Source organism: Phocoena sinus, chromosome 1, assembly GCF_008692025.1.
Source record: "Phocoena sinus isolate mPhoSin1 chromosome 1, mPhoSin1.pri, whole genome shotgun sequence".
Classification (NCBI taxonomy): domain Eukaryota; kingdom Metazoa; phylum Chordata; class Mammalia; order Artiodactyla; family Phocoenidae; genus Phocoena; species Phocoena sinus.
In genome coordinates, this window is record NC_045763.1 from 181,331,396 (window position 1) to 181,358,733 (window position 27,338).

The following is a 27,338-nucleotide window of genomic DNA, read 5'->3' on the forward strand; positions in this document are numbered from 1 at the left end:
TGCTAGGTATTTTGGTATCGTTTTACAATTACTATTAATTTTTATCATCTCCAAGAATACTTTCAACTGCATTGCATCCTGATACCAGGCTATGTTTGTTCTTTATACAGGGATGCTGGATTTTGTTCTCATGTTCATTCAACTCTTGACTCTATTATATATAGATCACTGCTATAAATCAGACTAATATAATTTTTTAACTATTACAACAAGGCTTACACCTATGAGATATTTCTCACAGTGATCTCTAAGGCTCCATCATGCTTAGTTATTTCTGTTTGGATAGTAAGACTTACTAGTCAGGTCTATGCCCATCTAGGGAGTAGAGAGCAGAATCTAAGAATCAGAAATTCCACACGTTAAAATAACGGGAAGTACAGAGAATAAAACTTCTTAGACACTAACTATACGTATGAAAATACGCTAGGTACTTTATACGTGTTCTCTCATTTAATTCTTATAATAATACTATGATGTATATTTGACTAAACTAAGGTAAAACAACTTATCCAGGGTCACAAAGCTACCAAATGGCAAGCCTGAGATTAGAACTCTGACTGAGCAATAATACATGCTCAGTGGTCTACCAATCACCCAATACAGGCATGTACTTCTATAATACCCAGCCTTTGAATAAACATTGTCCAATGACCAGATGTTTTCAGGAAGCCGCATAAAATGTGAACAAAATTCATTCATTCTAGTTTAATCTTAAATCAGCCTACTTATAATTTCTATACACTAAAGTAAATTCTATCTTCTAAAATTTGTTTAACTAATGTTCAGAGCATTACCTTCCTTTCTGGCTCTTAAATTATATTTTATTCATATGGGCAAATTTCTCAGCAGATAAACATCTGCTTGACTCTTTCATTTCACAGACTGGTAATTCCTTCCAATTATAGATTTTAGTACTGCTTATACATTCATCACTGTGGATAAAAATTTTGAAAAGGATATGGCCTGCAACATGGTACAAGAGCTCTGCCCAAACAACATCTAAGTAAATTTCGATCAATAAGAAGACCCATAACTGCATTATCTATTGTCTAGCCAACATTTTTCTCTCTATATAATGTGTTCATGAGAGATAATGGGACACTCTTTCAAATTTCTACAACAGCGCTGCCTGATACACCAGTAAGTACCATCACCATAAAGAACTGAGTTTAGTTACACACAATGTGCTTCGTGAACATGTACTGGTTCTTGGTGATAACTAGCTCCTTTTTAAGAGTACATATCATTCATGTTTTTTTAATGAAAACATCACTTGTATCCAAGCGGCACTACTCTGTAACCTAGTCACGCTCTTAGGATGTCAAGGAAACAGGGACATTTTCCGTTGCAAATAAACAACAGCATCCAGAGCGGAGGGTGCAAACTGGCTACATGCAGACATATCCAGCCCACAGTCATATTCTGTTTGGGCAACGCACCATTGTTGCTGTTGAACTGAGTAAGTGGCCAACTTCTAAATCAGATAATTCACTTAAAAATCTAGATTTCTTCTCTTAAAAATCAAAAGAACTGGCAATACTGGTTACACTTTTTTTTATTTTAACTTTGCAACAAATACCTAAAGCTGGGTAACAGCTTCTGTCTTTGGATGGGGCATGTGCTATTTATTTGGATCACCCCAATTTCCTACTGTCAGCCAAACCTGCTTATCTCATTTTAGGCCCTTACCTTGTCCCTACAGGTAACTGAATTCACAATCCCTGGTATGGAGCAACTATTCAACAGGAAGTCCTGCTTACTTTTTTATATGACAAGAAAATGGTCCAGGGTACACAAAGTAGTCAATAATTCAAAGATTTTAACAAGATTCCATTGCACACTTTAAAGATAAAACGTGTGCCAAAAAAATACATACACACATAGATATAAAATAAATATTATAAATTATACAAGCCTATCTTTCTCATGTAAGAAATGTTATTCTCATGTTTTTATTTTTGTGGTTTCTTAGATAATTTTCAAACAACATAAGTTCAAAGCAATTAATTTTTAACTAATGTATAAGCTCCTAAGCTGATTATCATTAAGTTAAAATAGTTTTCACTAAATTTTACAGTCCCAATCTGTTTTTGTACAACCAAACACAAAAACCCCAGAAAGTTTTTAGAAATGTATTCAACATATAATGACTAAATAAGATACTTTACTTGAATTTTATAAAACTGAAAATGTAGTTCTTTAACAAAGGATTCCTGGGACTCTCATAGTCTTGTAAACATACATAAATATAAAACAAATACGTGAAGGCCAATTATTTTAAAACGAAAGTCAAAGAATCTCCTAAGATTATTTCCTTAAGTTTTCATAAAGACATAAGGCAAAGGACAGATGTATATGTAAAGCCATGGGAGACTTCCCTCACACTTGTGCTTCCACTATCGAGCTGATAAAACTTTTACATCCAAAAGTCAAAGGTTAAATAAAGGAAAGGAAATGTTTTTTGTCAAACAGTCAGGTAACCACTAACAGTCTAAGTGGTCAGCAGGAACCTAACTTAGAGTAATCAAATAAAACGAAGGAAACTGCCTTTCCGTAGAAAAATGTCTAATGTCTAGAGGCTGTTTTTCTGCCTGGAAAATTGACACAAAATGTGTAAAATTGAAACATTCTGCTTCTAAGGGACTTGCTTCAAGGAAGAGTGTGAAAGCCTCAAGTTTGGTATGAGTTACAGGGGAGGTGGGCAGGGAGGACTACAAAGGCCCCAAACATCAAACTGTCTTCCTTATGAAAGTATTTAATTTTGAACCCTTGGCGACAACTTTATAGTTGTAAAATTATGTTAATCAAATTAGGGGAAAAGTTACTTCTTGCATTTTTGCTATTATACGAAAGCAATTCTAAATACAAACAATGGCATGCTTTAAATTAGTAATATCTCAGGGTTTGTTTGTTTGTTTTTGCGGTATGCGGGCCTCTCACTGTTGTGGCCTCTCCTGTTGCGGAGCACAGGCTCTGGACGCGCAAGCTCAGCGGCCATGGCTCCCGGGCCCAGCCGCTCTGCGGCACGTGGGATCTTCCCAGACCGGGGCACGAACCCGTGTCCCCTGTGTCCCCTGTGTCCCCTGCATCGGCAGGCGGACTCTCAACCACTGCGCCACCAGGGAAGCCCTCAGGGTATTTTTGAAATCTTGTTAAAGTAGGAGAAACATGCCATAGAAAAGGCTAAAGCATACAAAAATTCAAAATTAAATATTGACTTTTATATTAAATAAACCTGAATTGTAATGTTTCTTCTACAGAGAGAATGAAACAAATACAAATTAAATACACTTACTTTCAAAACTTATAATAGAATAAATCCAGTCGAAGAAGAGAACCCATGGTTTTGAGAGCATTGTGTGCAAATTTTCTAGCTTAGAACTCTAAGGTAAATCTAAATTACTTTCAAGTCTTATATAACAGCATCATCCAGGATGAAAAGTAGCTTTAAAGCTTTATGTGAAAATTTTTTAGCTCATAACTCTAAGGCATAGAGTAGTTTTTATTAATAATGTATATAAATCACTTAGCAAAATGCTTGGCTTATAGTAAACAGACACTAAATGATGTTATTAATTTATGTGTTATTATTAGTATTACCATTGTCATCTCTAACCTAAAAGTCTTTGTTATTCAAGAAATCCAACACTCAGAGTTATTTTTTTGCTTTTCTAATGAAAATTTACTACCAATTTGTATTTAATTTTACTTTGTATTAAAAAATCTTAAACATCCTTAAATGTATCCCATTTTCATTATGACTACTCTTTAGGGACCTAAAATATTTTAAACTGTTCGATATCAACAAAAACTCAAGAGATATTTATACTTTTCTTTTAAAATTTAGATCATTAAAACACAAACTCAAATATTAGAAGGTAAAATAAATGAAGAGTTTTGTTTTTTTTAAATGAAGAGTTTTTTGATGAAGATATAGTTGATACAATAAAAAAAATTTAGTGTTTAACAGGATATAAAGACAACAGGAGAAATTATTAATTTCTATCTAAGAATCTTAAATCAGATACTAAAAATGACCTCTGAATAATCAATCCAGTACTATCTCACAAAAGAATAACTAAAAATGTAGTGTGTTTCAATATAAATGCACTAATTTTTCACAAAAGACAGCTTCAAGAAAAAGATGCTAAAATTTTTTCATATTTGAAAGTCGTAATATACTCCAGGTAAAGAAATAAGTAACTAATTATAAAAACTATAATCAGAAAGGAAATCATCTTTATGCCGAATCTCAACTTTTAAGAAAAAAAAGTGAAATGACCAATTGTCAGATTAAGCATGTACAAAAATTCTCAGCACTTACAGTGGATAATATGAAAGCCATAGAAGCTTTTTCAATGTATTAACTGCTTCTGTATATATTCATTCACTTTACCAACTGTGAATAAACACTACAGTTAAATATTTAGTTTGCTACCCAATAGATTTATAAATGTGTCTTAACAAGACATGGAAATAAGTCTAGAATGAATACCAACATTTAAGCAATGGTTATGTTTTACAAATATAAGTGCCTTTACTTTCTTTTTCTTTATTTTCTTCCAATTTTTCTATAGTAAAATATATTACTTTTGTTAACAGAAAAGCATGGTTAAAGACATATATTTCTGTGTCTTGCTTATTCAAGTATTTTGTCATTTTTCTCAATAAATTTTAGCCCTATTAATGCTTAACTCTAAGAAGCCTTAGAATTTAGGACTTAGAATTAAGGCTGAATTCTAAGAGGACCAGGACATTCCCAAAACACTGAATGCAAACATTACTCTAAAGCCCTGGCAACCACCAGTGAACACTCAGAACACTAGCAGAGGTGGTCTTCTCTCACAGAACCCCTGGAAGCAGCAGAGTCTGGAATTCAAGAAATTGGCCTTTAAAGGAAGAGATCTGATTGCCCCAACCAATCCCATGAATAATTCGTTTGTTACTTCTACCTTCCCTTCCCACAACCCCTCAAAAATGACTACTTAAATTCTAAGTCTTGGTTTTATATGAAGCTAAACAAACTTTCTCCTACTACATCTTAAGGATATGATGAAATTGAGTGTTGCTGGAAGAGAAAAAAATAGTAGGAAATAAATTGTAGGCGTAGTCACATTTCTCCTGTCCTCTCACAAAGCATTTCCATCACGTTGAACATTCTGTGTTGAAATTACAGAAAAACACTAATATCTGGCTCTAAGATGGTGATGGGAAGGTCACCTCACAAGTAATATTTTTTTGTCTTCCAAAGATCATTCTTTTGCACTGTGATTCCAAATTTCAAGCGTGTAGAATGAAATGCCTGTTCCCTTCCCATTCTTAATTCTGCTAGTCAACAATGACCAGCTGCTGCCTTTGGAGTATCTCCACGAAAACACACTTGTAGGACCATTTCCTGTCCTGGATGTCTTACCTGACAAAAGATGATCTGGGTAAATTCCCACACATTTTTAATATGCTCTTTATATAGTCCTGACAGTTCAGAATTTTAGTGCAGGAAAAACTGATTAAAATTACTTTTGCTCACTGCAAAAAGTAGATGAATGCTGAAGTGTACAAAGTCAAAGAATTAGAGATCTATCCTTTTATAAGTATATACAATCATATATTAATATATAAATCTGTTATTGACTACTCCTTAAAATATACATTTATATATACATATAACTTGTTCTTTACAAACATAAGAACACACTATAAATATTACCTTGAAACTTTTCATCATTTCATAATATATCATAAACATTTCTCCAAGTCAGTATCTGTGTGTATAATTTTTCCTAACAGATAAATAATACTCCATTGTACTAGTCATTAATTCATTAATGTATTTATTCAACAAGTATCTATTAAGAGTTTACTCTTGTAGGCACTGGGAATACAACGCATCAGTGAACAGCACAGATAGCATTCCGGCAGGGAGGGGGCACAGAGTGGAGCCTGGGGAATGGGCCCTGAAGCACCTAATCAGTTCCTCCTGAGAGACATCTATGTCCAGTGGTTTTGCTCTTATAAACCATGTCATAATAAATAACTTTGCTCACACTTTACTACTCACCACTGGGAATATTCCTGAGATTTAAATTTCAAGAACTGGAATTAACTGAGTCAAGGAGAAGGAGACTTTAAAAATCTGATAGATATTTTTAAATTCCCCTTCAAAAAGTCACATCATTTTACAGTCCTACAAGCAGCACATGAAATATCTATTTCCCCTCATGCTTTTTTTTTTTTAGTTTTTCATTTCTGCCCGTCGTAATGTGCTCGTTTCTTTCACCTTTAGTAAGGCTGAGCATCATTCACAGATGTGTGTGTGTGTGTGTGTGTGTATACACACACATATATATGTATATATATGCTATTCACATTTCCTCTGTGAATATGCTGTTCAGATGCTTTACGTATTTTTCTATTGGGTTGTTTCTCTCTCTTATTATACTCTATGGTGATTAACGCTCTGTCACAGTGGTTGTAAATATAGTCCTACCAGCTTATTATTGGAATATTCAATTTCCTTACTGTATTTGTCACCAAACGGAAGTTTTCGTCATTATGTAGTCAAAGGATGCCAACGTTTTTGGCTTCAGGATTCAAAGGCTCTCACAGTTACAGTAGTTTTTAAAAATCAACAACAATCTCTTCTAGCACGTTTAGAGTCCCATCCTTCCTTTCAACATGTATGAAGTTCAATCGAAAGTGGTGAAGACTCAGTGTCATCCATGGACAAACCAGAACCCAAAACACCATTATTCCTCTCACTGCAGCACTCACCGAGACTTGCCAAAATTATTTTCACAGACATACGTCGATTACACCTTAAAATAGGTATTTACCTACCCATCACAACTTTCTAAATAAATTGCTGAATTTGATTATATTTTAATTCTCTGTTCTCTAATTTACTGGCTAGTCTCTAAATCTGCTATTCTCAAGGAACACCGTTGCATACTACTTTCCAGGACAGTGACTGAGACGTGCCATTAACATCTATGAGATGGCAGTCTTTTAATTTTCCAGGAAAAAATAAGCTGTAGGATAGAATTTTCTCAATTTAAGATTCTCACTCTCCTCCACGGTTTTTTCATAAAGTTTGATACCTACTATTTCTTATCTACTGGAAAGCACCATCAAATAACAAAAATAAAAGGAACATTTACTTTTTAAAAAGACTAAATAACCAATAATGCTTACTGTGAAAGGTTTTCTTTATTGGCATAGACGATTTTTTTGGTTTTTATTACACTGATATAAGTGAACCATATTTTCTGCAGGTGAGACTGTTCTTAATGTAGAACGACAACATTCAAGTCTCCTTCCACCCAGACGGGTTTGAGAACTACATAAAAGTAACCTGATATGGTAACTGCTCTAGAATCTGCTTCCTACAAATTAATGACAACTGGTTTGGAGATACAGACACGATACTAATCCTTCAATCATTTAACAAATAGCTATAGTTCATATTTTGTGTAAATATTTCGAGGTTAACAATGGCTTTCCTAAATTGAAACAGAAATGGCTAAGAATGTTTATTCTACAAGCCCATTCACAGGGACTATTGTGAAAATTTAAAAACTTGCTAATTATTAATAGGTTCATTGTATTCAAAGTATGTTAAGAGTTCAAAACAAAGAGAAAGATTTAGACTCTTTAATTATGGATATCATAATTAATTTATGTAAAATAGATTCAAATATTACATAAGAATGATGTCTATAACTTACTCTCAAATGGGTCAGCAAAAACAATACTACAACAGAGAGACATACAGAATTTGTGTGTGCGTGTGTGTGCACGCACACATGCGTGCACATGCGTGTGTGTGTGTGTACACTGAGAGAGTGGGGGGAGGTGGGGAGAGACAGAAGCAGGCTAACAACTGTGATTCTAGGGGATGTGTAGACAAGAGCTCATGGTACTATTCTCGAAACTTTTCTGTAAATTTGACTTTTTAATGAAAAGATATTCTGAGTAGAATTTATAACTTAACCCTCAAAGATTGAGAGGAAGGTAGCTAAAAAGCAAATGAACATTAAATTTAATGTTATTTCTTTTACTATAAACATTTCTATAGAATCTAGCTTGACCAATATCCGTATTGTAATCACAGTATAGAGTCCTATTTGTATAGAACACACCTACATTTCTGAGTCATCAGGACATATTAAAGGGAAGCTAACCTTCCAGACCATCCTCCTCAGCACTAGCAACTCAAACCCAAGGTCCACAGACAGAGACGCGCTCTCAACTGTCTACCGAGTGAGTCCAGGCCAACCAGGTAAGGGATGGAGGCGGACAGGCAGGGCTTGTGAAACAAGCAGACTCCTGACACAAGGAGACACCTGCTGCTCGGCACCAGCTCAGTGCTGCTGGGACAGCAAGACCGGTGCTAGCAAAAGGAACGAGAAAGGTGAACTTTATGCAAAATTTCACTAAAATTTATAAGGTCAGAAACACCTTCTAAAATTTTTTAAACACCATGAGGCCAAATAAAACACCTCTAAACACTTCTGCCCAAAATCACCAGTTTGCAACCTTTACCTTCAACCAACAATTCACTTTCAAAGATCCAAGTTCTGGGTCAGCAATAGAACACATATTAACTTAACTGAATTTTTTGCATCCTAATTAATATGTGAAGCATATATTATCTGACCTCGTATCTTAATTTTTCAAAAATAAACCCACAAAAACTAATCTTTAAAAGGGCCAATTCTAACACAATATTGTAAATCTACTATACTTCAATAGAATCATTTTTTTTTAAAAAAAGGAGTCAATTCTTTGAAGCAAAATTCTACTGTTACTGGTAAATCTTTAAACCAAATTGATGCCACATATAGAGAGTAAATAAAATTATTTTTCAACTTAGTTGGATTTAAAGAAAACAATTTAAAAAATATATAAGCATATTTTTAAGCATCCCAAGCATAGCAAAGTACAAAAGAAAGACACCGTTAATCTATCGTGCCTCCAATTCTATTTTTTTTACTACAAATACTTACCTAAGGATGCATAAGCAGATTTTCCCTCCCGATGTGAGTCGGCAGAATCCAAATCTCTGTTTACTTTCAATGTCTGTCAGTACAAAGGCAAAGTGCTGTCCGACTTGATTCTGAGACACTCTAAAATACAGTAGTATTATAACACTTGAAGCCTTGTGTGAGAATTTTCTTAGAGAAAAGCAAATGCAAGAATAGATGTATGTGTGGCATTGTTTTCACCTTTCCAATCAGTTGGTTCTCAAAGATAGAATGACGTTTTAGAAACTAAAATAAGCATGAAATGTGTAAACTAAATCATGAAGCAAGTACCAAAATAGGTTGAAATGCCTTATGGCCTGAGCAGTTCAGCATATTCTAATCCCTTACTAGGGAATCATAAGGTATCTTACCGTAAGTTTTCACATGCATGAAAGTACTTATCAGATATTTCATAAATTCTGAGCGTACTACTAATGGAACCAGGGAGGTGAGAAGCTGGTCGTGTGACGGTCCGCCCCTCCCCAGCCTCTCCTCCAGGTGACTCTAAGGCTTCTCACACAGCAAAGCGTGTTGCTGCACAGCCTACTGGCAGCCACCACCAACTCTGTTTAATTGCTTCTTCTGTTGACATTCTCACCCAATAAAGTACTATACAAATTACTATTGGCATTTTTTTTAGCATTCTCTTCTAGAGCTACCTGTATCCTGGTAATAAATTTCCAAGTACAAAATAAGAATACAATTTCTGTAAAAAAAAAAAAAGCTTACTACAAAGAATCTGAGCTAACGTGAACTAAGTATCATCATACATGTCACACTGCCACGTAGGGTGCAGTATAAATCATTACGCTGAACCTTTACTATTATTTAAAATATACAAATATATTTCCTGTTACTGGCCATAACTTTGCCATCAGACAACAATAACTGAACATCTGCTTCCTTGTCCCAAAATAAAGTTTCCAGGACACCTAAACTTTGGCTTTGAAATAGCCACAGGAATTATGTATGAGGAAACAAGCTACTTACTCCTACTGCACCAATACTACAAATCATTTTCAATTGTCAGGAAATACTGCAGTTCAAATGCTGAATATTTAACAAACACAGTTTTATGGGGACAGGTTTGTTTTTGTTTTTTTTAACTTTTACGAACTTCACAAACAACCTCTAGTGTCTCCTGTGCCCTCTAGTGCCCAATGTTCACAATTTACTTCCATAGCTTTTCTTCCTTTATTTCATCTTTGCTATTAATTTGGAAATTGCAACTTTAGCAGGCACAAGTGATTCCCCAGAAAAGAGGTAAAACAAGGGGCATCATTCACCAGCAGTACTTATTACTATCAATTAGCCCATCGTTCGAAAGGCTTTTTTATCTTTAACACTGTGAAATTTTAGATTTTTACTAATCTTTACTTTTAGCAAAATATTTTCCTAAAATAAATTTTCTTTTAATACCACCTCACAGCATACCCTTAAAGAAAACTGATAATAGGGTATGAAAATCACACGAAAAACAATAAATGATCTGTTATTATGCTCAAAGGGCTATATATTCTGTGACATTCCAGTTACACACAGGTAATACCCTATTCATTCAGCATTTGTTCAGTAAAATACAAACATAATGAGATTTTCAAAACTGCTAGGTAAGAGGGTTTCTCTGCAGCCTTCCATAATATTGCACGATTTCTATAAAGCTATTCTTGGGAGACAACCAGCCATGAGTTTTACAATATCACACAGATGGTCTTTTCAATCAGGGTGAAGTGAGATAGAAACCAGGATATATACATCTAATTTTAAAAGACACAATTCTAAGGCTCTGATAAAGGACATATTAATGTTTTTTTCTCCTAGTGCTTACAAGTACCTGAAGAACAAAAGGAAGAAATGGAACCTTAAGACTAATCCTAACTGGCCACAGTGGAATAAACAGAAGATATAATGATTTAGAAGGCTTCTCCATTTCAAATATTATTTAATTTTGAACCTCTAGTCTTTTTTGTTAGAGGCAATGGGGGGAAAATACATTTCATTTTATAAAGAAAACACATGTAATAATTTTAAAGTGCTCACTGAGATTAGGCTATGGTTATTTTAAATGATGACTTATACTGTACCTTTCAACGTCAAAGGGGAAACAGAACTTTGGCACAGTCTGTAGTACTTCCTGCAAATGCAAAAAAAAAAAAAAAATGCTTTAGAATATTTTTAAAGATGCAGTTAAAACTTTTTTGGAGACATTTTTTAGGAAAAAAAAGTTTGTCTTTTTCTTAAGAAAAATAACAGAGGTTCCTGGACTAAAATAATTGATTATTAAAAAGGAATTAAGTGTGTGCTTTGGCAGATTGCACTGACAATGCCACAGAAGCCCCAGGAGGGAAAGGCCTGGCCTGAAGGGTATTAACACCCCTCACATCCCCGCTGGGACTCCCTTCAACAAGGCCATATGGATTTTACAAGAAGCACCGCACCATATGGGTAAGCTGCGTCTGCTGCTGCTTGTACCACAGAGTAGCCACAGGGACTTCTGACAGATCCTGGCTCAGAAATATAAATGTTGTTTCAATTAAAATGCAGGCAGAGAAAAGGGAATGAAGTTGGCAGCAATGAATTACTGAGAGGTATAACAACTCTACGTGCCCCAGAGTAAAATGGTTCAAATAAAAGGATTTTCTATAGCTAAAGAAACACATTTATATGTTGAACTCTTGGTAAATTCAACATCAGTAACACTAAGTTTAATCCCAAATAACACTCTTAAAGAAATGTGTATCTAAAAATAAGCCTTTAATGTAAAACTACATAGCTTCTACTCTGTGCACTTTTATTTAAGAATTTCCTAATATGAAAATCAATCTTTTAATTAAGCATAGAAAATAATCTTACTGACTTGAAATCTGCAGTGATTTTATAGTTATTATAAAATAATTTTAAAAGCTTTTAGAAATCATATACATTAACAAGTATAACAAAATGCAGATAATTGTCAGATATTTGGCAAAAAAATAGAAAAAGATCTATTTTGTTAAATATGAAAAACAACTTAAAATTAACTCCTGTCATAGAGTCAGAATTGAAGACATCATCACACAAGTTTAAAGCCAGGCGATTTTACAAGAGAAAGCAGAGATTGATGAAGAGGCTTCATATTAAAAGAGTAAAGAGCAAATATCTTCATGCAGTAGCCACTCCCCAGCAAAAAATGCCCTATCACTACTTCTCTACCAATAAAACTTACATTCAGAGAAATCATCAGTATATGAATATTAAGCCCTATACACAGTCATAGGATTGAGTGTTTTAAGCAGAATTTCTTTTAAAATGTAAACTGGTATAAAGTATCAAGTAAAAGTAAACCATTGTAAAATTCCAATGCCAAAACCTAAGAAAGCTTCAAGAGCCTTAAGTCCCTGAAGCTGAAAGAAAAGCATATGTAAAAAAGCTATCTTCTATCTTTAGGGCAGGGTACCCAGGTTTGCTTATGAACATACATTTGTAAGTACGAGCGCAGACCCCGTATTTAGAAAAAGCCAACTGTTTTACTACTGACAATGTTTTATTATCAATAAATGGAACTAAAAGAGCTGCTAACCTTGAAATAATTCAAATTACTTAAACTGAAAACAGGACATTACAAAAGAGGACAATTCATCTGACCATTGCTAATCCTTATCTTGTGCTGCAAAAAGTGAAGCCATTTCCCATATTTACAACACACATGAACGCTATTCAGATACTCCCCCTGCAAAGCTGTTCATATCATTTCTGTAACAATAAAGATAGATATTCAAAATCCATTGTCTGCTTCCAAATATACCCGAATTAATAATATATTTCACATTGATTTTAAGACTCAAATAAAGAAGAATGTTTCCCAGTTAGTTGCTCAATCGTTCACACCCTCCCCCTCCCTCCTTCCAGAAGCAACACACATGCACACACTTCTGCAAAACAGCCACGGCTCGCTCCCCAACTGGCAGAAGCATCCCTCAGGGGACAAGTCTTTAAACCTCCGCACTCTTTAAAATTCAACCAGCCAGCAGGTCTATAGACTAGTGTATAAACAGTATAGACAAAAAAATCCTCTCTCAGCTTATGTCAGTGACAAAGCAGCTCAGCAGTTGACTGTTCCTCCCCTGACAGTATAAGCTGGGCTTACACAGATCAATGGCTGCAAGTCCTACCTAGCTCCCAGGGCTCGGTTTTCTTCCTTAATTACAGGTGCTATTCAAACTGAGGTTGAAAAAGAAAAGAGAGAAAGAGAGAGAGAGAGAGAGAGAGAGAGAGAGAGAGAGAGATGAGAGGGAGAGAGAGAGAGAGAGGGAGGGAGGGAAGAGAGTTGGAGGGAGGAATAAAATACATGCAAATAGTTTTTTGGATCCTTTTAACAATGATGTTAATTGAAAACTGTACTTTTATATTGATTAGAAGTGCTCATAAACTCTGGTATTTCCACCACACTGTGTTCTTGATATGACACATACACACACACATTTCTGGATTGGCATCCGTAGATTATGTGAAAGGTTTAAGACAATACTCTTCAAAAGTTATGTTTCTCTATTCCTACCGGATTTTGTTTTTATGAAATACCTAACTTCCTCAGGCAAGAAAAATTATCTGGGTTCTCAAAATCCTCTTAATTCTCTAAAAGATTTTTTTTTTTCATAGAAAGAACACATTGACTAACGTCAAATGTTAAAAACAGAAATAACTAAAAGAATGATATATTAATAGAATATAAAATTATGAATAGCAAAATACAAGAGGCAATAACACATATATCTGCATATGCCCTAGAAACAAGTCTACTACTATATAAATAAACTGACTGGGAAATATATAAATGACTGAAAACAAGGATTAATGCAAATTTATACACTGTGGTTTTTTGGTACTATATCCTGTATCTGTATTAATAAGCATTATGATCAAATTGATCGTGTAAGAGAGAAGAAACTGCTCATGTTAAGAGTGGTATATTGACTATCCATGAGGTTACCATTGAGCATTATAAATTGATCAAATAAAAGAGGAAAGGAGCATTTAAGAATCTACTTTAAAAAAAAAAAAGCTGAAATATGTAAAGTTTACCTCCTGATTAGAGTTCAGTAACTACAAAGGTCTTAGAATTTCTCTGAAAAAAATCTAAGAGGCAAGGAGATGCACCATCGTTGGGATCAGTACTTGTTTTCCTTGTCCTCAATGGCTCCTTCCCCTGCCCTCCACTGAAATGCTGAGGTTCCAACCAGTCCTCTCCGCCACACTCAGTAAATTATACCTGCCTAGGCAATCTCAGCTACACCCACGGATTCAACTACAACTACCAAATTTCTTAGTCCTATAGTTCAGATACTTCTGTGAACTCCAGGATTATACTTCTAACTACTTTCTAGTATCAATCTCTGAACATTCCCCAGACACCTCCAATGCAGAATGAACAAAACTGAAGTCACTCTTTCAGTTTTATACTCCTTATCACCCAGAACGGCAGCACTGCCCACCCCGTTACCCAAACAAGCACATGGTAGTTGCCTAGACCTCTCCCTTTCCCTGACCCCCATATGCAATCAATCATTCCTCAAATTCTGTTTGTTCAACTTCATAACCGTCCTTCTCCAGGGGTTCTCAATGGGAGGGCAGAAAGAATTAGATGGAAGATAAGACGGTATAAGATAATCACTTGGGGGCTTCCCTGGTGGCGCAGAGGTTTGGAGTCCGCCTGCCGATGCAGGGGTCACGGGTTCGTGCCCGGGTCCGGGAGGGTCCCACGTGCCGCGGAGCGGCTGGGCCCGTGGGCCATGGCCGCTGGGCCTGCATGTCCGGAGCCTGTGCTCTGCAGCGGGAGAGGCCACGGCGGCGGGAGGCCCGCATACCGCAAAAAAAAAAAAAAAAAAAAAAAAAAAAAGATAATCACTTGGGAGGGTTTTTCACAACACACTCGATTGCCTACAGTAAGGGTCTTGAGTGATTAACTTGGTTTGACTGGCACCTATAACTAAGGAATAAGATAAGGGCGCCTACTGTACACAAGCAGTAGTTACCCTCTCACTGCCAGAAGTGACACGGTGGACTTTTTCGGGGACTGATTCAGCACCCTCCTCAAGGACTCAGGAGTCCTCCATCCTTCTGCTCTGCTGTCCGGAGTTTGTGGCTTTGTCCTCAGGCACATCTACTCGTGGTCACAAAACGAGCTGCCGGAGTTCAGCTGACCACATGAAGATACCACTGTATCCAGTGAAAGCTTCCTGGGAGGCTCTTTCTATCGGCGGGGAAACCTTTCCCAGCAGGTCCACTGGCTGACTTTCCCGTGGCAGCTGATCAGCCAGAAGGTGGCGGCCACTCCTAGACTAACCACGGGCAGGGCAAAGGTTACCCATGCTTAGCTTAGCCTTAGACTACTTAGAGAAGTCAGAATTCAAACCCATCCATTTTCCACTGGCCACAACACCTGTAATTAATTACAAAGACGCTTGAGTGAAGCATCATCTTTTCTTTCTTAAGACTCCTCACAGCAATTTTAATTAGATAAGAATTACAGTTCTACCAAAGTTCTCAGGAAAAATATACACGATATTACATAAGGACAGTTTTCAAATATGCATAAATTTATTCATTTGAATAACACTTTCAGAATCCTTTTGTAAAAAGGGGGCTTTACTTATCAATTTTAATCTAATTTTTCACAATGGCCACTGATTCCTAAAAAGATGGTTACTTAATTTTGAATATTATCTCCCAAAACAAATGAGAATTCATTAATACCATGTATTCACTCAATCTATTTGTGCTTTACATGGGGGAAAAATTAACTTTTTTTTTCTCAAAAGAAATGTTCACTGAGCTACTTAGCGACAAGCAGGTCGCACAGCGCACCACGGGGATTCCCAGACTGCACCCGAGCTGCTCAAGGCACCGCGGCACACCCACAGGGGTACTGCGAGATGCTCTAAGTTTCCAAGGAAACACAGCTACACTATTGGGATGCATTTTATTAAAAGGTAGAACTACAATTATACCCTAAATTACACATACAGCCTCTTTAAACATCGTTTTACTTTCTCAAGTTTTTTAAGCTTGGAGACTCTATTTTAAACTTACAGCCAACGAATAACTATCAGAATAATTGAGACCGCTGCAGGATTTTTCTCTTGGTTTTCCTTTTATGTACTATTTCAATTAGAAGTGAATTTCTCTTTCATCCTTCTTCCTTAATTTAAGGAAAACACCAAGTCTGTGAATTCTGACACTAACAGCGTTTAGATTGTTAACTCTGATCAAGTTATTTTTCACTATCAAAAATTAAGAACGGGGCTTCCCTGGTGGCGCAGTGGTTGAGAGTCCACCTGCCGATGCAGGGGACACGGGTTCGTGCCCCAGTCCAGGAAGATCCCACATGCTGCGGAGCGGCTGGGCCCGTGAGCCATGGCCGCTGGGCCTGCGCGTCCGGAGCCTGTGCTCCACAACGGGAGAGGCCACAACAGTGAGAGGCCCACATATCACCAAAAAACAAAAATTATGAATGAATTTTTATTGTTGAAAGATTTAAATAACTGCCACGAAGCAAATACATTTGACTGTAAAAAGAACTGTATTGCAGAAATACGCATTTTGAGGATTTTGGTTCTATGTGTATCAAGTCAGGTGATGAGAGCTCTGTACTCAGTATTAGCTTAATCTAATGCCAATGAAAAAGCCTGGATTCAAAGCAGTACAGCATGATGTTACCAAAAATACGTATACTGTACTTAACGATTAGATAGGTGGTTTACTTGGCAAATAAAAGGAATAATACATTTCCCTCATTAATTTAAGATAAAGAGAAGAATTCAAAAGGCATGAAAGTATATATATATATATAAGCAAATGGGCTTCCAAAGGTTTTTTGTCAAAAATTCTATTCCAACCACCTTCAAATTTTTATGCCTACGTTAACACCAACTTTTAAACAGTGCTTTGAATAACAATTATCCAACTCTAAGAAAAAGCCACCTAGGAAGACTCCCTTTCTTTTTCCCTAATAACCATGTAACCTCCCATTCCTTTCAGACTAATATACTTATTCTTTGCCTCACTCACCCCTATTTTAACTAGTAACATTTTCTAGATCAAAGGAAACACCTATATAATAAAACAGAGCATTGCCTATAATATTTATTTGCATTATAGACACTAAGCTACTTAAAAATGAATATCAAACTGCCATTAAATCAAGATAAGTAGAATTAAGGTAAGTAGAAAAAAGCCTCAATTTTTAGAGAGAAACAAGTTTGACGCCAGTCAACTGATCCACTACCGTGACCCCAACCCACAGCTAGATGCTGTGGAGAGTAAAGGAAACCTGATTACTAATTTTCAGAGCTACGATGAGATCCCAGAAATAGGCACAGGCACCAGTGTGCAGGCACACACCCACGAGGCAGCAAAGCCCAGTGGTCAGTGCACGGTGCTCTGGAGCCAGGAGGTGACACTCAGACCTGGCTGTGCCAGCCCCCGGCTAAGTGCCCCGGTCACCACCTCTAGAAAATGTGCCCAAATTATCATCTATCTCATAGGATTAAGTGAGGATTTACTTGGGATTTATATGAGGATTAAGTTAAAAATCCATGTAAAATGATTAGACAGTGTCAGGTACATAACCCCACTGACAACTGTTAACTCTTTTATTAATTAGTTACTTATTTTAAAAACTCAAGTGTCATATGAATTCAAATGAAGAAGATACTTATTCAACACATATTTACTAAATAACTACAACATTTAAGGTCCTGTGTCCAATGACCTATGCCAAAACATTAACATACTGAGATACAAAATACAAAGTATTATACTGAATAATTTATCTGCCTCCCTGGAAGATGGTTAACACATTTAATTAATATAGGTGCCTATGGATACAGATATAGATTTGAATATATTCAACTATTTCTGTTTAATCAAACACAATAGAGGCAAACTCGGTTAATGCTGCAAAATCATACACTGTGCATATCTGATGTTTTCAGTATGTACCGGAGCTTACTTTGGGCTACCACCCTGGCTACTTCTTTGAATTAAAAATATCTTCAAAGAGTCATGCCAACAGACATTTTTCATTTAAGGGAGGGTTTACTAATAAAATTCTTTTTTCATGTACTTATTTATCAATGCACTTAATAAGGATTAATTACCAACTCTGCACAAGGCACTGGCCAGCGCAAGGAACGGAGGGACTTCCTGCTCCCTTCACCTCAAAGGGGGCTTCCCTGCAACTGTCCTGGTGAAGACACTGATAGAGATGCCCTTAGAAAACATATCCTCTTTGTAGCACTGCCCTTGATTGCTGAATTATGTTTTCCATTTTCTTTAATTTTGAGTCATTCTTTGTTCTTTGTTAAACTTTACCTGGATTTTATATTTTCTCCAGTCTGGATTTTATGTTTTCCCCAGTCCTGTGGACTGCCAGACCCTTGATTCATATTATTTCTCATATTCTTCAGACCTAGACCATGTGCAATCTTTCTGTCACTGTATTCATGTAAACATTCTCCATTCATTGGGTAAATCACACATTAAAGAATGTATTTTGCTGTTATGGATGACAAACGAGGTATGATATGTCCCAGAGAAGTAAACTACAATTACCCTTTTTTTTTTTTTTTTTTTGATCCTGCCTTGAACCCAGTTCAGAACTATGCCTGCACTGCTTGATTTTCCCTAGATAGTGAATCCTGCGATAAACCAGATGGGAATCCTGTTTGATGCTTTAAGAAACAACAGAAACTTTAGTTTTAGAGCATAAATCAGGGCCCCTACACTTTAGATGACTATTGTATTCTGGGCACAACAGTACACATACTAATTATTTCTCTATACCTTGAAGGTCCCTGGAGTCTATAAGATCACCTAGTAGAAATGAGAATCACGGTGTCTTTTTAAAGTTCGGAAAAATCATAACTGACTATTTACCCATTTGGAGGCTTTGTCTGGAAGAACTAAATTATAATTACACAATTATAAAATACAGACTGTTCTATGAAGATTATTTACTTAGGTATAAAGTCTAATCAGTACTAACTCATATTTACAAACTCAACATGAACTTATTTATATGAATAATTAATATGCTTATGTAAATTTATGTATATTCATTTAGCAAATATTTAATGTGCGAATAGCAATCAAAGACAATCACAATGTAATGTAATAAAAGCATGGCTTGTAAAAGTGAAAAACACCAGGGAGTCTAGAAATCAGACATGTACACCAAATTCAGCAGGGGTGCTTCTGGAGGAGCGTGGTGGAAGTCCCAAGGGAAGAAATCTCATCTATTGCTAAATAGAGAAATACAGAGAGAACAAGAAGTTGGCCCGACTATTGTACAACAGGAGGGAGGTAGAGAGGAGTTAAGGGTGGTTTTCCCATCACAGGAAAGAATATTGCAGAAAGGTCCAGAAAGGTCTGGAGACGAGAAAGAACACGTACAAAGTCTAGGCGGATGATAAGAGAATGTGGCTTGAGAAATAAGCAGGGGACTGATTCTATCAAAAGGGCTTTAGGCCAATTAAGAAGTTCTGACTTGATGCAAAGAGTAGGGAAACCACCCCTCCTGGTTTGCCCAGAACCCTTTACATGCATCTTCTCAGCGCAGTTATCAGCAGCAACCCCTTTTACTCTCAAAAGTGTCCAAGTTACAATTTATCATAACAGAAATCAGAACAGTGGTACCCTGGGGCTGTGGGAGTGGGTTAGCAGGCACAGGAAGTAACCAGGAAGCAGCAAGAGGGAACTTTCTGGAGTGACAGAGATAGTCTGTATCTTTAAAGGAATGTGGGTTACACAGGCATAGGTATCTGTCAAAACTCATTTCACTGTACACTTGAGATCTGCATTGCACCACATACAAACTATCAGTGAAAAAGTAATAAGTAAGTATCTCAGTTTGGACAATAAATCATGGTCACCCAACCTAAGAGAAACAGGGAAGCTTTGAAAGGTTTAAAGCAAGAGAGGGACATGACTGGACTTGAATTTTAGAAAGATCACTCTGACTACAGTTTGTAGAATGGGTTTTAAAAGGACAAGACTGAAGGCTGGAAAATCAGATAGAAGTCTTTTGCAATCGTCGAGGTGAGGAGTGGTGACCTGAAGTGAGACAGTGCAGCAGGAATGCAGAGAAGGTACAAAACTGAGATATAAACAAGAGTAAAAATGGAGACGCCCAGGAGGTAGCTGGATAAAACGTCTGGTGCTCCAGAGAGAGAATCTGGCCTAGACAGTGACAAACAAAGGGAATGGCACCGATTAAAAGATACGGAAGCGATAAGAGATAGGACTCTTTTATTGTCTGCTGTTATGGACAGTTACTATTATTCTTCATATTTTTATAGTCGCCTCAACAAGCAACTTTATAATAATGTTCCCAAATTATGAAATCACTGTATTTTCTCATAATCCTGTCTTTATTTTTCTAGTGATTTGTATCAAGATATACGTTATAGAGTACTCAACCACTTCTGGTATTATAATCACAGTATGTCATCAGTCAGTAACCAGAGATCAATGAAGTCAGTAGTGACCCAGAAAGTCCTAGTTGTTATAACTGACATGATCAATCAGAACAAACGAATCTCCAAAATCTTTGATGGCTTATTCAACTCTGGAGTTCTCCTAATGCCTAACCAGTGCCTGGAACATCACTCATGCTCTCAAAAACAAACAAACAAACAAAAAAACTGTTGACTTCATATGAAATGACACTGTTTTAGCACCAGCAGAATCAACCCACCTCAGTAGACAGTTCAAGGAAATGTGATTTAAGAGTCTGCATGCTTTCTTTCTGATTATCTTCCCAAATAAAGATATGATAAAATAATTGCTTACTCTGTGCCAGGTTCTGACCTAAGCACTTACATGTTTATCTCATTTAACCCTTACAACAACCCATGTTTTATTCCCTTTTCTATGTGGAGGGAAAAAAAGAGGTGAAAGAGACTAAGTAACTTGCCCAAAGTCACACAGCTAACAAATGTTAGAGTTGGGATTTGAACTCACAGGCTCAAGCTTCTAACCATTATTCCCCATGCCATGCCTTTTTTTCACTTTGTTTTCATGTAGGGTCCAATATATAATCAGCAGATGCCTGAATCTGATGCCTGCTTGGTCTCTATATGGTAGATATTGTCCATACATATCAAGAATTAAGGGTATACAATTAATACCTCCGAACCAAAGTTCAGCTTGGTGTATGGAAAAATAAAGGGGGCCGAGATGTGAGGAAATCGTGGGAGAAGAGATGGGATAATATGTCATCACAAATGTGAGTCTTACCTGCTCTGGGTTGTTCTATGCCCTTGAAATTAAGTCCTGAGGCAAAAAAGCAACGCTACTTATGTCTACGCGTATTTATTACCACTGAAAATATTAGATTTACAGTAAAACATACATCTGATTTCTTTCAAGTAAGACTTATAAGAACTTAAGTAGATTCTTTCTCACAGAGGAACAAAAGACCAAGGAATTAAATTTGAAGCCTATTATTATTATTATTATTATATATATTTTTTGCGGTACACAGGCCTCTCACTGTTGCAGAGCACAGGCTCCGGACGCGCAGGCTCAGCGGCCATGGCTCACGGGCCCAGCCGCTCCGCGGCATGTGGGATCCTCCCGGACCTGGGCACGAACCCGTGTCCCCTGCATCGGCAGGAGGACTCTCAACCACTGCGCCACCAGGGAAGCCCTGAAGCCTATTATTTAAAAACTGAAACAAAATCATCTGTCACTTATCAGAACAAGGATCATACCAGAACAAGTAGATAATGCTCAAGTAACACAGGCAGGATGAGGTTAAACAAGGTTAATAGCAACAGAGGGGCTGAGGGTGGAGAGAGCATGCACTGATAATTATCTTAGGCTCAAGAGTAGGAACCTGCAGATCAGGCCAAAGCTGCCTCTACGTGGCGGCAAGTGAGGACACGGAAAACTGCAGCTCAGATGGTAAACACCCCGGGTCACTGATGCCGTTAGTCATTCTATTCATGAAGTCTGCGAGACATTTTTACCCCTTCAATTTAAAGCAGGAACTAAGTACTTAGTGATTAATGTAAAACCTTATTCAAATATAGCTAGCAAGCAGGACTAAAAATCAAGAATCTAGGAACTCTGTTTCTTTTTTTGTATTTTTAAGTCATCTTAATCTATACAAGATTTTTCCTTTATAAAAAACGTACATGCCCATAATTTTTAATATGTCAAATTACAATTAAATTTGAAGTCACAAGTGGTCTTTTTGTTTTTTGCATGATTTGCTTCTTGAGATTCTAAATAGAAATATTGTGAGCTATTATTTTGCAAACTTATTCTACTCCACCCATTATAGAATATCTACCTCTTGGAATAAAAATTTAGTTCACACTCCCTGCTGATGTAATCTTTGGCCTCTTGCTGAGGTTTTTAAGAAAAGGTGCCAATCTTGGTCTTAGTTCTTGTAATGCAGAACTCTTTCTATGAGAAATTCAACTGTGAACACTGGTTCTTTTCACACAGAGAAAGCCACCAAACAAGCCTCACCAAATAGCAATGAGTTTTGATCATTCCTAGTCTAGTCCACTTCGGCATAAATGACCTTAAAGAGAACACACAATGTGCTGAGTCTCTTGTCTTTACAATAAAGAGTCTCTTTATTTTACTCAATAAACCAGAAACTACACACACACACACACACAGAGCGAGTTATTTGATAAATTTTCTCAGTTAAGGATTGGTAGTTCTCTTGAATAAATGATCTAATACCTTCTATTTATTCTTTACAATATATTACTGTATTGGAATATATGGAATATAAGGAGTATATATAAAAACCAGGAGTGACTTACTTGTAAAAGCAGACTAAGGTCAATTCTATAAAGTAGAGGCAACCTTTGGTCAGCTAAAAAGTAGACTAAAATAGTTCTTCCTCTCACTGAAGATTTTCCTGCAAGAACGATGTAAGTCTATCACTGCTTGCTGGTGAGTCTTCTCAGCTTAGAGTCATCAGTGATCGCTAGTTTTTACGTTTAATAGCCGTTTTTCCAGTCTTTATCATGTTTGACTTCTGCAATGTGTAACACTTTATTCATTTAACACATGTTTATTCCACGCCTACCAGGGATGAGGCATGTGGGATCAAAGGCTGACCCCTTGACCGAGGAAGCCAAGGCTTCTGCTCCCGAGCACCCTCCCCAGACGTCTGTGCCCACTTCATCCAGCTCTCCTCCTTGCCCCCCAGGCTATTTCATGGTGCCTTCTCCATTGGTGTTCCCAGGGTTCCATCTGCAGCCCTCACCTCGCCATGGGGAATCTAGTCTCACTGCTACACAGCATGAGTAAAGCCTGGATTCTCCAGCCAGAAGGTGAGGGTCAGAACCCAGTTCAGCTACTCAACAGCTGTGTGAAGCCACATCGTACTCCTTTCCTGAACCCCAGCCAGCGGCGTCCAGCCAGAGGCGTCCTACTACTTAGGAGACATCCCTACCAGCTTACCTGGCACGTCCAAAACTGGAAACATCCTCCCTCAAAACCTCCTCCCAAACGCCTTATTTCTATGCTTTTAAGCTAACTCTTTGCCAATCTAACTTTTCCCAAGCTTCAGAATCAGGCAACAGTCTTTCTTTCACTGTATACAAACACATCACAAACTAGTTAAAACCACACGGACCCTGTGTCTGCATTCGCAAAAATGACCACTAGACTGCATTGTTGTCGCTTCTGATCAAAGAGGCTAAGGATAAAGATGTATGTCATCTCTTAGTACTAGCTTACCAAGACAAGCCGCAATGTTATCACTTGTCTAGAAAAACACATATGAATAAACGTGTAACTATATATTTGAATAGCTAAGTTATAAAAGTAACAAAAAAAATTCATATTTTAAATATAATATTCACCATCACATTTAGTTAAAATACTTAATATATAACAACCATGAAGTTAATTTTTGAAATTAGGTCTATTTAAAGGCCAAACATTAATCAAACATTGTACACTACTTGAAATATTTCTATGAAATATCATACCTAACATTATGTCTTTAAGATTTAAAAAGTCTAACATATGCAAAGTCTATTAAAATGCACATAATTTATCTCACTCAAAATGAAAATATATCTAATAAATAATACTATTCATCTGGCATCTCCCTTAACATACAAATGCATTCCGTTTCTCCAAAACACAGCAGCTGGGAATGAAAGGAAAGATTTCAAATGGTCATTTTCACATCATATTCCATCATCTTTTCTTCAGTTTTTCCTAGCTTTCCTTTGAGCCCCATTCTTTTACAAGGGGTCTCCTTTTAGATCAATCCATATTTCCATAATCCACACTGCTGTTTCCTCCTCTTCTCCCCAGGGTGGACTAACCCCCATATCCAGAACTATGGCTTACAACTGTCATTAAGCCTTATAACAATAACAAGATAACAAAAGAACGGGTGGGGATGAGGCTAGCTGGTACCATATGTTGATCAAGTTCAACATTTTCAGCTAACAGAGGATATTTTTTAATTTTCAAAATTTTAATTGTGAATTGCTTTCATATCTACTTATTCTCCCTAACTGTATTTCAGGCTTAAATTTTAAACACTAGTAAACAACCTGGCAATATTACCTTAATAGGGCTTATCTATTAATAATGTACTGAGAGGGGAGAGAAAATGGAAATAGCAAAATGAAAAGGTAAGGTCGCAATTTATGGTTAGCTACTGATTCTTATAACCCACAAGTTTCACTCAACTTATACCTATTCCTAAAAAAGAAATTTGCCTGAAAGGCATTTTTTAAAGCACTATACAGTTATAATGATTAAGATTATTTCAAAGTAACATACTCCATGTAAATTAATATTGACTTTATGTCAATTTGAAAGATTTTAATTTCTCCACCAAGTAATATCTGAAAACATGCTACTTTTGCTTCCATCCTTTGTTTCATAGTTAATTAATTTTAACTTCTTTTTAAGCTAAAAATAAAGAAAAATGTGAAATGTAACATTTTGAACTGGTAGAGAGACTTTCATGCCACTATATTAAATTTAACTTTTTTTCTCCTGATTTCAGGAGAATGGCTTCTGATTCATCAGCCTATGCTACATCATCTTGAAAAAAATTATTTCCTAACGCTTTGTCTCAAAGATTCAGAACCCGTTATAGAACTAAATTCCAAAGTGACTTTTATCAAATGTTTAATGCTCAATACAAAGTAAGTTCTTGTGAAACCACATTTATCTTTTTCAATCTGCATCATCTATTATTACTTAATTTCTATAGGTTGTTGAGTAATGCCAGACCTTCCAGGATTGGTCTAAATTATTTGCATAGTTAGAATATAATAATTTCACTGCTATAAAAATAAGTATAAAACCCCTCACCTCTAAGAGCTCATTAAAGTAAAACCTGTTCACCCTTCAGCAGAAAAATAAGGTCATTTTTTCAGGAGATTTCAAATTTTACTATCTAAAATGTATGCAAAAATATTCTTTTCAATAGGAGTTTGCTAGATTACACAGTTCTGTATTCCAATAAATACCTCAGCTCTAAAGCAAAATTTCTCACTATGTTTTTCCAAATTAGTTTCCCTGTTTGCAATAAAACTTTAAAATTTTAACAGTAGAAAATATAAGACAAGCATGCAGGTAAAATAAGAACATGATCACATTTTGCCTTGAGCTTTCTAGCACTGCATTTACAAAGGAAACAAATCTTGCCTACATGAAGAAAGATAGAAAGATATAATTATGGTGATGATCTTGGACTTAATTTTAAGCACTTTCCCACATGCTTGCCACTTATGTTTTATTATGATTCTTCTTTTTTTTGACACAGGAATGTGCAAAACAGATAACACTATGTGTATCTACAAAGCAAATTATAAGAAATAATTTATATTTTAGGGTTGTTAAGATAAATCACTGATAAAATGGAATATGAAACAAAGTATACAGTCTTGATATGATTATAATTCTCTTAAATTAGCCATCATCTCTCTTTATAAGATTTAATTTCATTAAAAATTAAGAAATCAAAAATACATGTTCATATATAATGGAAATATTCATAGTGGTAGTAAAATAAAAATTAACCATCACACATAAAAAACTGGTTCAAGACAATCTGTTCTTTCCATTTGGAAAAACAATAGTTGGTATAGAATGCAATTAAATTTATTTTCTGTGCCTGATATAATCAACTGGTAGTATAAAATGACAGAATCAAATCCAAACGAGCAAAGAAAGAAATCCAGTTTTTAAAAGTATCTGTAATTGTTTAAATATTTATTTTGAAAGTATTCAGATTGAATAAATTATTCCCAAATAATTTAGATTTTATGCTTGATGCAAGAAGCATAATTATAAAATGTCCAGCTATCAATCTACCGCAATTTCAAATCATGAAAGACTTTATTTATTGCGATCAAATCCCTTTAAAATTATTAAAAGAAATACATTTTGGAAATGATGGATGTGTAAAACATTTTTTTAAATAAAGAACAGGCATTCTTCCTAAACCACGCAGACCAGCTACCAGATACTGCTGAACATGAAAACTGTATACAGTGCTCATGAGTATATTTGTTTTGGAATCAGCTAACTAGCAAGTTACCTACAATTACAAAAGACCTACAAAGATACAGCTGAGGGCTAAGATTTAAAATGTTCTTTTATGACTGTATATTACATAGTTTCTTACTACTATTTGCTCAGAACTGTAATTCAAACTGTTGAATTCCACCAAGTTTTCTTAATTAGTTTCTACCAAGATTTGCTTAATTAATGGAATTTTTATTATTGTAATTTAAAATAATTATGTAATATGTGAACGTTTCTCAATGCATTACCAAGGGTGTTTTTTAGTTATCTACCATGAGAGCCATACTAGTGTGTCAGTATATATTGATTTTTAATTTTTTTTAACCTTCAACAGAAATGTGAGAAAGAGAGAAGGTACACACAGGCAGGTGCTCGTCATGAACGAACAGTGGTGGACCTACTAAACCTTCATGTTGCCTGAGCCCTCCACTGAGCCGCATCTTTTCATTCACAGTGTGATGAATCCCTATTATATGTGTCATAACACCAGTCTGAAATCTTTCAAAATTTAATATTCCACACCCTCATATCTATTCTGCTTAGAAGGTTATCTTGCTCCTATTTTTCCAAGAAGGTTAAAATAATCTATAATGAGTTTACTCAACTTCCTTTCATCTATTCAACTAGTAATTCAAAATACATTTATTCAGACCTTATTATGTATGAGCCACTGTGCTAGATGTGGTGACTGAAAAATAAGAATACATACAGAGTAGGGGAGATAGAGACATTTGAAAAAAGAAA

At 36.0% G+C, this 27,338-nt stretch overlaps 1 protein-coding gene across 2 annotated transcripts in view; it reads right to left on the reverse strand.

The window, feature by feature from the left end:
• DENND1B (DENN domain containing 1B) overlaps positions 1-27,338 on the reverse strand; it is a 255,123-nt gene that overhangs the window by 148,437 nt on the left and 79,348 nt on the right. For both annotated transcript variants that reach the window (XM_032650576.1, XM_032650575.1), the window contains exons 4-5: positions 11,108-11,157; positions 9,006-9,125 (exon numbers count right to left, since the gene is read on the reverse strand). In XM_032650576.1, the coding sequence (XP_032506467.1) occupies positions 9,006-9,125; positions 11,108-11,157 (170 nt within the window). The remainder of the gene's footprint in view (positions 1-9,005; positions 9,126-11,107; positions 11,158-27,338) is intronic.